The sequence below is a fragment of the Monosiga brevicollis genome, genomic scaffold (genome assembly GCF_000002865.3).
Source record: "Monosiga brevicollis MX1 MONBRscaffold_34 genomic scaffold, whole genome shotgun sequence".
NCBI lineage: Eukaryota > Choanoflagellata > Craspedida > Salpingoecidae > Monosiga > Monosiga brevicollis.
Genome location: NW_001865071.1, coordinates 217,682 through 229,299, shown reverse-complemented (window position 1 = coordinate 229,299; position 11,618 = coordinate 217,682). Strand labels below are relative to the sequence as shown.

Here is an 11,618-nt window from a genome sequence, read left to right as displayed (position 1 = left end):
AACAATGGGGGAGCGCAGCGGATGTATGTACGATAGACCAACAGCAACACACATCCACACATCACAAAAAGCCCGAAAATGTGTGGATTCAGCGAGAAGGGTTGGCTCCACTTGTTTGTTGGCTTCACAAACACACACACAAACACACACACGAAAGGTCCTTTGTAGCTGTGGTAGTTGGTCGCGGTCGTAGAAGTCTTGGGTGGTGGTGGTGGCGTCAACAGCAAGCAAGAACAACGGGGGAACGTGTGAAACGATTCAAACCCACACACACACGTCAATCACCCAAACCAATGGATGTGTGTGTGTGTGTGTTGACGAAAGCAAGCAATCCACACAGCAAACAGCAGACAGCACGGGCGTCAGGTCTCCCAAGAAACAAAGGGATGGGCGAGCGGAGACTTTGGCGGAGAGATGGAAGGAAGGGGTGGATGCGCTTGAGCGAGAACTGGCTTGGGCGTCGGGTTGGGACGGTGTTGCATGCGAACTTGATGGTTGACGAAAAGGGGGCAATGTGGTCAGACGCATCAACAGGGGATGCTGGCTTGTTCAACGGTGGGTTTCGGATGCGACGGGGTGATGGGCAAGGCGGCGACCGTGGTGGTGGTGGTGGTGGTGGTGACGACCTCGATGATGTTGTTGCTGATGATCGATGATGTTGAGGGAGGGAAGGGGTGATAGCCACGAGGAGCTGACGGCGACGCAAAGGCTTGTCGAGCTGAAGCTGACGGCTGGCTTGGAACGACACGGCCCAAGAGGATCAGGATTGGGAGGGTGTGCGGCTGCCACAAGCTGACCCGGTGCTCAACCTGGCCAGGCAAAGAGACCGATCAAACGGCAGCGGGTTCGCTTGGGGAGGTAAATGGGGGCGAAGCGGCGTGCGATGTGATTTTTCGTGGGCAAGAAGCTGAGCCAAGCAAGGCAACAGATGACACACAGCCGGCGGTGACGGAACAACGCGATGGCTTCAGAACTGGGCCGAAGAAGGAAAATGAGCTGGTGCGCACGCTCGTGGAAAATCTGAATTATCAAGGGCGGCGAAGCGAAGCAAAAAAGTTGATTCTGTGGTGTATGGCTGGTGAAGAAGCTACAAAAAGGGTGGGTGGAAAAGCAAGGCGGCACTGCTCAAGAGCTAATGCCGTGTATTCTCTGGGCACCAAGACCCGTTTGAGGCAAAAGTAAGGCACGGCCATCTTGAGGCATCGCACGCGCCGTTTGCTATGGAAGACTGCGCCAAGGGTTGTTGTTTTTTTTTTTAAGAGAGAGAGAGAGAGGATTTGTTCCCTAAATGACAGATTGACGTGCCAGGCGGGGCAACGAGGGATGCTGTGGTGCAGCCAGAATTAATTCGGATGCATGCCAATGGTGGTTGCTCGACGCATGACTGCGTCCTGGGCGATCCAAGTCGTCGTCGTTGTTGTCGTTGTTGCTGCCGTTGTTATCATCGTCAAACGCAAAACGCATGCGGGCCATCATTAAGGAGCGCCATTCGCTGCTCTACCCACAGGTCCAAGGGCGGCACAACGGCTCTTGCATGAAGTGCGACCTCAACTCGACATAATCTGGCCTCGCGGGTGTGCGTGGTAAAGAGAGCGAGCCCACTACCATGTGTATGACCCTCCACCCTGAAGGGTCCACATGTACACGTAGGTGGGCGGGGCGGGGCGAGCGACGGCGCAATTACATGCGATGGCCGAGGCTAAGCATGCAATCGTTTCCGGCTGGCGGGCTCCCAGCTGTCAAGCACCAATGACAGGCATTATGGGTGACACGCCCGACAATGACAGATGCAAACGATTTATGAGCCCCATGTCCGTGGGTCGATTGGGGTAGCCGTTGTGGATGTGCAAGCAATGAGTAGAGCGATTGCGAGCTTTTTTTGCGTGATACCGATCCGCACTGCTGTGACCGGTGACGCCATCTTTGCCCGCGCGTGCATGTTTACATGGTCGGCGCACGGAAAAACGTGTCATTGGGGCGGACAGTCTCTTCAAAATAACACGTCCGGTTTTGTTCACGACCAACAGTCCCACAGGGTGACCCAAACCTAAAAGGGTCCTGTAAACGCCAACGCGTACTAGAGCTTGAAGGTAAGGGTTTGTGTGCTACCCACGTTTGTTCGTTACCGGTACGAGGGTCCGGTTGCGGTGGTGCAGATGAAGTCGGGGATGTGGGCGATTGCTCACGATGGGCACGCAAGGACTCCAGTTCGCCACCACATCACCAACGTGGTCGGAAATCGAAAAACTGGGACGTTCAACTCCTACGTGTTAATGACCCTCATGACGTACCTCGTCATCGTTCATCCTCATAATGTGGCGGGCACAATTTGTTTTGAAAGAAGCGCTCTGGTGACAGCGAGGCCCTGCGGCAGTCGGCGGCGCGGTTCGCGAATCCGGAGGCGGGGTTATCATGGCGGTATGCAACATCAGCATCCAGTCCCCTCACATCTGGCCCAATAAAGGCACGAGCCCTCTGCCGTTTTGCGGGAAGTAAGTTGCTTGCGTTGGTTCGTGATGCAATCGCATGTCATATCCTAAACCCTCAAACACGTTACTTGGCACACAACAGCACAAACGGGTGGGGTAGCGACGTCTTGGGATGTTTCTCCAGAATCATCTTGCTTCGTCGGCACTCCTCCCGTGCCGCGCCTGCCTATGACACGATGACACGATGAAGCAGCTTCATTCAGCACACGATGAAAGCTGCTTCCCCAGAACGAAATCGCTCACCCGGTTGGGACATGACCATGGCATCATGAAGATGGAGGAACATCCTGCTCGGATGCGAATCTTGCCCCGAACGCTCGTCTTGCAGTACGGACGACACTTGCATGGCCGGCCCTTTCCTCTTCTTTTTTTCAAAAATCCGTCCCACACCATCTAGGCTCGTGTTGCCGACCATTTGGGGGTGATGCTCAAACTTTGAATTCGACAGAAACAGACACGGCTGCACGTGGCGGGGGTTGGTGGCTGGTCCTGAGCAGAGTTGCTGATGCCGGCAATATCCTTCGAACCCCCTACCCTACCCCTCCTGACAACCCTTTCATCTAGGCTCCCAAAACGAACGAATAATGAGTAGGAAAAAAAGGAAGCGAGGTTGTCTTTGAATTCTTCAGGATGGCGGTGGGGATACGCGGTTGGGATACGCGGTCGACCGCGATTGCTAAGATCCCGAAGCGGGGCTGCAACATCAGCCCGTGTCCATGCATCGCCAAAGCGCCAAAAGCGTCGCAAGAAAATCGCTCGCTCAGGTCAGGTCAAGTCGCGTGTAAGTTGTGTGTTTCCTTTCAAGGCCCGAGCGATGCTAGCAGGGGCGCGCGCAACACGGTCAAGACGTTGTCCAGGTCGCGCTCTGAGCGCGATCCCAGCCGCAACACTGGACAACCAAGAAGGAGCTCCGTCATTGGCCGGGCTGCCCCAGGTGGGCAGGTCGTGTCCGCCACGACCCGCGCCATCCGCTCCTGTATCCGGAACAGGGTAGAATGAGTCCGGTGCGTCTGAACGTGCCGCACCCGCACAAGCCGCATACCTTGCAGGACTGCCCTTTGCTGTTGACATCAACCTTGGCCGTGCGGAGCCATTGCACAAACTCGCGGGTGCCGGCCTCGGGGCCCCACAAACAGATGCGGATGCTGCGCCCGGGCTGTATTCCCAAAAGGGGCGTTCATATTAGCTGGCTTGCCAGCGCCAAGACATTCTTGTGCCCGAACGGCTTGCAAAGAGGGAAGGGCGACAGCGTAACCTTACCCCCAAGACCAAGTGCCCTTGCAGCTGGGACGCCACCGCCTTCTGCGCGCCGCCCATCGACACACAACACACACACACACACACACACACACACACACACACACACACACGCTCGTGAGCTGCAGCTTCGAGGTGAGCCAACGACTGGCCCGCTGCTCAAAAGACTGAAGAACCGGCAGCGTATAGATGATAGATCCAGAGATAAAAAAAAACACGTGGCTCAAACCTCGTCAATGCGGCGCGCATAGGCTTTTTGATCGCGCATGTGGTCCAGGGCAATGATCAAGACGTGAGTGGCCAGCGCCGGGGGCTTTTGAAGCTGAGGTGCATCCGTGGGCTCGGGATCAGCCGCCCTGTGCTTCTCCGCAGTCTCGTTGTCAGATCGACTTAACCAGTCTTGAGCCGCCAAGATCTGATTGTACATGCATGCCTCGTCCTTCGAAACACTAACAGCCGAGACATGCTAGCAACAGTGACCACAGCCAGACCAGGTCTCTCCGTCGAAAAAAAAGGATAGGGTGCGGTACCACTCACAGCGAAAGTAAATAGGTTTGCAGATCACCTTGTGCCTGTTCGCGGCGCGTGGCCTGCGAGCATCGCCAGCGGCCACATTGCCCCAGACGCCGCAGCGCACAATGGTGAGCTGCAGCAAGGCTCTTGGCACATGTGTACACACGCGTGCGAAGCGAGCCAGAAGGGGCTTTCACGTACGGGCCAGGCATCAGCCCGCAGGATTGCGCAGCGAGGCGGCTCTGCCGGGTACAGTGCCGTCAAGGTCCAGCCGATGGTCAAAGTCGACGCAGACGAGCTTGATATCTCGCAGGACCACTCAACCCAGTGCTGTTCAATACCCAGACATGCCAGCAAAAAAAAAAAAAAAAAAAAAAAAAAAAGTTGAGCCAGGGCACAGACCAGGGCACACTTCGAGACAGGAGGTGCGCAAAATCAGTCAGCGTGCGCACCTGCTCTGGTTTAATCGAGTCCAGCTGTGGAATGACACTTGCATGATCCTGGTGACACGGCGTGGAAAGAGCAGGCCCAAAGATGGCATGCAAACTCGCCAACTCCTCCCACACCTCCTCCGCCATAAAGCCAAGCGCCTGCGAGACAGGTTACTGAGGTTTCTTCAGATTGCAGTGTGAAACTATAAATCAAAAACTAAACGATGAGTGATCTTTCAGTTGAAATTAATATAAAAAGCGTGGACTGCGCGAACGCAGTCCACAAACCAAAAATGACCAGGTCGCGCGGGACACGAGGCCCCGGCACTCCCGTCAAGCTGAACTTCCGCGTGCAATGAAGCAACTCTCAGAGAGACAGTCAGTGCTACGTGATCCACCGAACTGCACCTGCAGGTAAGTATGCTATCGCCAGCCTTCACCTTGCTTTATATACTCTTGTCAAATTAATGCGACTTGTGGGTGCCATGGTCTTGCCGCGATAAAAATGTCAGATGTTGGTGTTTAGAAAGGAGGGGGGCTACTACTTTGTCCCTCGTCTGGAGGAGGAAGTGTGTGTGTGTGTCGCTCTCTCTCTGCTCGCTGCTCTCTCCTTTTCCCGATCGCGCGCCTGCTTGATCAAGTTGGACGAATCAGGTGTTGCTGCATCGGTGGGTGCAGTTGGCGTGGGGAGCTTGTCGGTGTGGTACAATGCATTTGGATTTTTGATGGCTCACAGCTGATTTGTTAGCAGATCCAAACGCGCTCACTACCACGCTCGTGGCGGTCCGCCACCGGCTGACACACGTTGAACTGCACGAGAATGATGGTTCGTCCTGTCTTTGCGCCTGCTCAAAGCTACTTGCTGCTGGGTTCATCGTCATTCGGATCCGTGTGAAGCGCTTTCATGCCTCGGCACACACTTGCTCACGTAAGCTTGCACTAGGCCGAAAACCCCCCAGCGCCCATTCCCGCGGCAACAGAGGATCAAAGCTTCAAGGTCCTGGTCATTGGCGATTGTACGTAGCCCTGAGAACCACAGCGCCTGCTGGTCTGATGGGGCTAGAAATGTCTCCGCGCCTCGTTGCCGACTCATCTGCGCTCCGCTTCCCGGGCAGATGCCACCGGTAAGACGTCGCTGATCAAGCGCTACGTCGATGGCTCCTTTGATAGTGAATACAAGGTAAGGCCAGTCATGCTGCCTCACCCAAGTCAACTTGTGGCCTGGCCAACCCGACATTGTGCCTCACAAGTATCGCGATGGGGCCACTCACCTCATCCTTGCCCAGTTGTCCATTGGTGTGGACTTTAGCCTCAAGAACCTCACCATTGACGACCAGCCCATCGCACTGCAGCTCTGGGACATTGCCGGTGCGTTGCACAAGCATGCTATTGTTGGGCTGATGTAAATCGCACCTCACCGTCGCGACGCTGCAACCTTGGCATAGGCCATGAGCGCTATCGCTCCATGACGAGCACCTACTACCGCTACGCCATGGCTGCCGTCTTGGTCTTTGATTTGAGCCGCCCGGCCACCTTTGACTCCATCGTCAAGGTCAGTGCATCCAAACGGGCACACCCCATTCCAGTTCACCCCCGCTGTCGACACTCCTGCTCAGCACTGGCTCGCTCGCTGCCTTGCCGTGCCACCTTCCCTTTTATTATATTTGATGTCTCTGTTTGTTTTTCTTCCCTTTCTCTCTCTCTCTCTCTCTCTCTCTCTCTCTCTCTCTCTCTCTCTCTCTCTCTCTCTCCCTCTCTCTCTCTCTCCCTCTCTTTCTCTCCCTCTCTTTCTCTCTCTCCCTCTCTTTCTCTCGCTCTCTTTCTGCCTCTGTCCCTGCTTGCCCTAATTGTCTTTGTGGACGACTGTGGTTGATGACTATGGACTCATATCCACCATACGCATCGACAGTGGCACACGGACTTGAACGACAAAGTCATGCTGGCCAACGGTGATCGCGTCCCCGCGATCCTCATTGCCAACAAGGTGAGGCAATGGGAAGGACCTGAAGCTGGGTCACGGCTGTGGCCTTTCAGATGCTCGATGCCCTACCTCATGGCATGTCACCCGGTCACCCATGCAGGCCGACTCCATCTTGGGGCCCATTGACGAGGCCATGCTTGATGAGTACTGCAGCAAACACGGCTTTCTTGGCTGGTTTGCGACATCGGCCAAGACAGGACAGAACATTGGTGCGCACTGCACTCGACCCTCTTGACTTCACCCCGTTTTGTCACCCTGATCCACACACACACACACACACACACACACACACACACACACACACACACACACACAAACTACCACCTGCATGTGGCACACGTTGACTCACGACGCTCCGTTCACCAGGCGAGGCCTTTGAAACACTGGCGCGCGAGGTTATTCGCGTTGCCAACGAGGCCGGCACAACCTCCAAAGACCCATCCTCCCTCAACGTTCGTGGTGATGGTCAAGAGCAGTGGCCAGCCAAGCGCCTCGAAGTCAGCTGCTGCTCCTCGTAAAAGAGGAATCAATAGCTTAGTCATGTTTGTGCTTCCATTCACCCATCCCCACATGCTTCCTACCAGCCATTCTGATCTGGCGTGTCAAAAGTGAAACGCTCGTGCCAAACCAGGCACCCCAATTATTTTTTTACAAACTTCCTCCACCCTCTCTCTCCTCCTTCTCCCTCACCCTCTCTCTCCTCCTTCTCCCTCACCACCTCTCCATCTCGCAACAACCCCTCTCCACCCTCTCTCCATCATCATGCGTGCCTGTCCGAGCTGGTTCCAAAAAGAAAAAAGCTTACAAGCAAGAAAGAGAGAAGAAAGTGATGACAATTTGAGACGGCTTTTAGTTCTTTGAGGTTCACGTGTTATCTCTCTCTCTCTCTCTGTGCGACGCGAGGCGGCAGCTCCACATTCTCTCTCTCTCTCTCTCTCTCTCTCGTCTCTCGTCCCTCTCTCTCTCTCCCTCTCTCTCGTCTCTCGTCTCTCTCGTCGTCTCTCACGTGCAGCTTGAGAGGGCTTGAGAACCAACCGTTGGAGTTGTGTGTGTGTGTGTGTGTGTGTGTGCTTGAGCTGACGGCAGGCAGAGCCGTCGCCACGTGGTGTTGGAGCGGTGCTGGTCGGAGGTTTGCCGAGCACATTTGACGGCTGACTACCAAATCCCTTCACCCTCCCCCGCATTCAGCAGCCATGGAGCTGCCTCCCCTGGTACGTGACTCTTTGCAACCACATGGCCCGTCGTCAGCTGCATTGGAATGCCTTCACCACAAATTGCTGTGCCGCTGTCAGGGCGACTTGGCGCTTGATGACCGCACGACGGCCGAGCAAACACTCAAGGACACCCTAGCCCTCCTTTACAATGACTGCTTCAAGGATTGTCGACGCATGGGTCAAGCACCTCCACTCTCTTCCATTATTGTACGGCTCGCCCTGGTCCACATTGCTCGTCTCAGCCCTTTTCCTGCACAAATGGATCTCATGATTGACTGTGTATCCGCACCCTCGTCGCTTCTCAGACCAAGGGCGTGGATGAGGAACAGCTTTGGGGTATGTGCCTGCTGCCCATGCTACGCCTGATCCATAGAGTCACCCCGTAGTATACCCTGCTTCTTCTCGTCTGCACAAGGCATCATCAACCTCTCACCCCACGCCCGACCGCAATGCGAATCATCAAATTAGAACAAACAAATCTGGCAGTAGAGCCGACCTTGGATCGACTCGAGTCTTCTCTGAGCCAGGCCCTTGAACAGCTTTTGGGTGCCATGGTCAACCCTGATGCGGCAGATGAGGACAGCGATGACCTCGACGCAGAAGACGCGGATGAAGATCTCGAAGACGAGGATCTCGAAGATGAGGCGGATCTGGAGGATGACGCCGAGGTCTCTGGCGAAGAAGATCAAGACCAAGGCACCGACGAGGACGAGGCAGACGAACCCGAGCTTGCCAGCGATGACGAAGGCGATGCAGCTGAACAAGCCGACGCACAACAAATGACGGAGCGGTCCAAGACCAGTCGCAAACCCCTGTCGCGTGGTGCCGCCCTCCTCAACGATGAAGTCTTTGATCTTGATGAAATGAATGCCTTCTTGCTGGCCGCCGAGCGACAAGCTGAGGGCGCCCCGAAGCGTCGCAGCCGCAAAAGCGCCGACGATGACGACGACGAAGATGAAGAGGAGGATGACGACGAGGTTGACCTGTTTGCTGCCGGTCAGTGTTTTGTTTCCTTGACTTGGTCGTGTTGGCCTTGCTGTGGTTTGTGTGGTAGGCGTACCTGGGGTCCCTGTCTATTGGACCTCAGCTATCATTTGGCTTTTTTTCCTTTCTTCTTCCCTGCCTCATATTCGCCCTCTTTTCGCACCGCATGCTCGTGTTGGCGGCGGGTACATGCAGATGACGATGAGGATGAGGACGAAGAAGACGCGGATGCAGATAACGTCACCGGCCTCCTGGGTCGCGATTATTTCAAGCCGCCTTCTGCCGACGCTGTGCGTGCCTGTCACCTCTTTTTGATCGTGTAACAATGTGCCATCTGCACTGCCCGCCTGACCCCGTCACCCTTTTGATTCCCATGCCGTGCCCTTTGCAGCCGGCCAAGTCCAAGCGCGCTCAGGCAACGGTTGCTTCCGAGGAAAGTGTCGAGAGCGACCCGGAGGCGCACGAGGATGAGGACCAGGGTGCTGACGAGGACATGGCCGAAGAGGAGGATGCCGTGTATGCAGAAGAGGAGTTTAGCGACCAGGAACGTGACGCAGTCGACGACGAAGAAGACGACGCTTCCACGGGAGCTGCGGATCTCTTGGCAGACAGTGACGACGAGGAACAGGCTAATCAAGAAGGTCTGTGAAGCAAACACCTCGGCTCCTGCTCATCCTGTTTTACCTTGTTTTTCTGTCCTTCTCTTTTTGTTTTACTCTTTGTTTGTTTTTTGGGGTCCGCATTCATGGCTTGATAACTTCTGCGGCAGAACATCTCTCAACATTTGAGCGGCAACAACGTCGACTGCAGCAGCAAATTGCAGCGCTCGAGGAGGAAAACATTGCCCCGAAGCCATGGCAAATGGCAGGCGGTACGGACCTTTCATGGCTCCCTCATTCGTGACGACTGTCCGGGCTTAATTCTTTCGACTCAACGCCAATCCAAATCGGCGCACTTACCTCCTTCAATGCTTCACAGAGAGCCGTGCGCGAGTGCGACCGGAAAACAGCTTGCTCGAGGAGGATCTCGATTTTGAACACGCCACCGCCCCCGCACCCGAGATCACGCAGGAGAGCACGGCCAATCTAGAGGACGTCATCAAAAAGCGTATCGCCGAGGGTCTCTTTGATGACGTCGAACCCAAGACGGAGGGACTTGATCAGGTGGGTCGTATGGCCCACCACCACCACCCGAGATGTGCATCTCAAATCCCATCACCCGCTCACATACACGCATGCACACATACACAACATCGTCAATCACAGATGAAGGAGCGCCGACACCTGGTGGAGTTGGACTCTGAAAAATCCAAGCAAGGTCTGGCCGACGTGTACGCGGATGAGTTTCAGCAGGCTGCCACGGGCCGCGACACCAAAAAGGAGGCGCTTGAAAGCAAGCATGCCGAGATTGAGCGCTTGTTTCAATCCCTGGACCGCAAGCTCACCGCCTTGACCAACTTTCATTACACGCCTGCGCAACCGGAGGAGGAGGTGACAGTTCTCAGCACGGCGCCCGCGCTGGCCATGGAAGATGGTCAGTCCAATGCAAGCCTGATCGCAGTTGGTTTGAGCCAATATTCACATCGCCGCTCATGTTCTGCTGAATACGTGGTCGTCCGCGATTTTAGTAACGCCGGTGGCATTTAGCAGCGCACAGCGCCTGGCTCCAGAAGAGCTGCATGCCGCTGAGCGACCAGAGCAGGTGGCCGACGGAGAGCGCACTGATACAGACCGTGCGCGTGCTCGTCGCAAGAAGAAATCTGTCAAGCACTATGAACGTTTGGACCGTGAACAGAAGGATCGCCTCAAAGATCAAAACAAGGTGTGTGTTCTGGTCTGCACAAGACTGGCTGATTGTTTATGAACTCCCCCGTGTTCGTGTCTTTCGTGGCCTCACCCCCGTAATGTCTTCCCACGATCAGGTTGCCGAGTCGACCACATCAGCCAAGAAGCGCGCCATGACCAAGCTCAAGCAAGCTTCTACCTCTGGACGCTCGGTTTGTATCGTGGCGCATCGGCAGTCATGAAGGGCATGTCATTCGTCATGCGACCGCATGGATGGCGCTGACTCCCCCTTTTGCATGCAATATTTATACGTAGAACACAACGTTTGTGGACGGCCAAGGCGCCAGCAAGGCCAAGTTGACGTCATCTACTACCTTTTTCCGCGAACTTCAAGCCACGGTGCGTCTACACTCTTTGCAATCATGGTCAAAGAGCCGCATGCGAACCGATGGTGGCGCTGATGAATCGTCATGGTTCACTCTTGTAGGCGAAGCGTGAGGCTCAGGCCTTGATGGGTCAGGCCAGTGGGGGCGCGCAAATGCCCACGGCCAAGCGCAGCAAAAAGAAAGGGGGTGATACTGCCAAGTTTCGCCTGTAACATCCTCGAGCTAGGTGACGTTGCGGCTCGGGCCTGAACGCCCTCGTATATTCTTTTTTTTTTTGCCATTTCATAAATTGGCAGCGTCGCCCATCACCGCCAATCCACTGGTTGTTTTGACTCGTGTATGCCGCTACCAAACTCGTTAGCACAAACAAATCTGAACACGGATTTTGCAACCCTCGCGGAGAAAAGTCGAACACAGCATCATGCCAGCATTGATGATAAGAAAAAGACCACAATCAAGATGAGGGACAACAGGTCAATTGAGAAAAGAAAAATGGCTACGCCGGTGCATTTGACGGCAGGTTTTGTTTCGTAAAGAGCAGTCCCAAAAGGAGGGGGGGGGGGGGGGGGGGGGGGGGCC

General features: G+C 55.2%; 2 protein-coding genes across 2 annotated transcripts; both read left to right on the top strand.

The window, feature by feature from the left end:
- Positions 1 to 3,110: 3,110 nt before the first annotated feature.
- MONBRDRAFT_38928 (uncharacterized protein) lies at positions 3,111 to 7,189 on the top strand (the record flags this gene model as incomplete). Its single annotated transcript, XM_001749879.1, has 8 exons — positions 3,111 to 3,270; positions 5,442 to 5,618; positions 5,806 to 5,870; positions 5,977 to 6,058; positions 6,136 to 6,242; positions 6,600 to 6,674; positions 6,772 to 6,880; positions 7,038 to 7,189. The coding sequence occupies exons 1-8, from the start codon at positions 3,120 to 3,122 to the stop codon at positions 7,187 to 7,189; spliced, it is 918 nt and encodes a 305-aa protein (XP_001749931.1). The 5' UTR covers positions 3,111 to 3,119.
- Positions 7,190 to 8,436: 1,247 nt separating this feature from the next.
- MONBRDRAFT_12032 (uncharacterized protein) lies at positions 8,437 to 11,251 on the top strand (the record flags this gene model as incomplete). Its single annotated transcript, XM_001749878.1, has 9 exons — positions 8,437 to 8,881; positions 9,065 to 9,159; positions 9,261 to 9,510; positions 9,848 to 10,032; positions 10,135 to 10,402; positions 10,497 to 10,690; positions 10,791 to 10,865; positions 10,969 to 11,052; positions 11,141 to 11,251. 9 exons carry the CDS (start codon positions 8,437 to 8,439, stop codon positions 11,249 to 11,251), a joined length of 1,707 nt encoding a protein of 568 aa, XP_001749930.1.
- Positions 11,252 to 11,618: the final 367 nt, after the last annotated feature.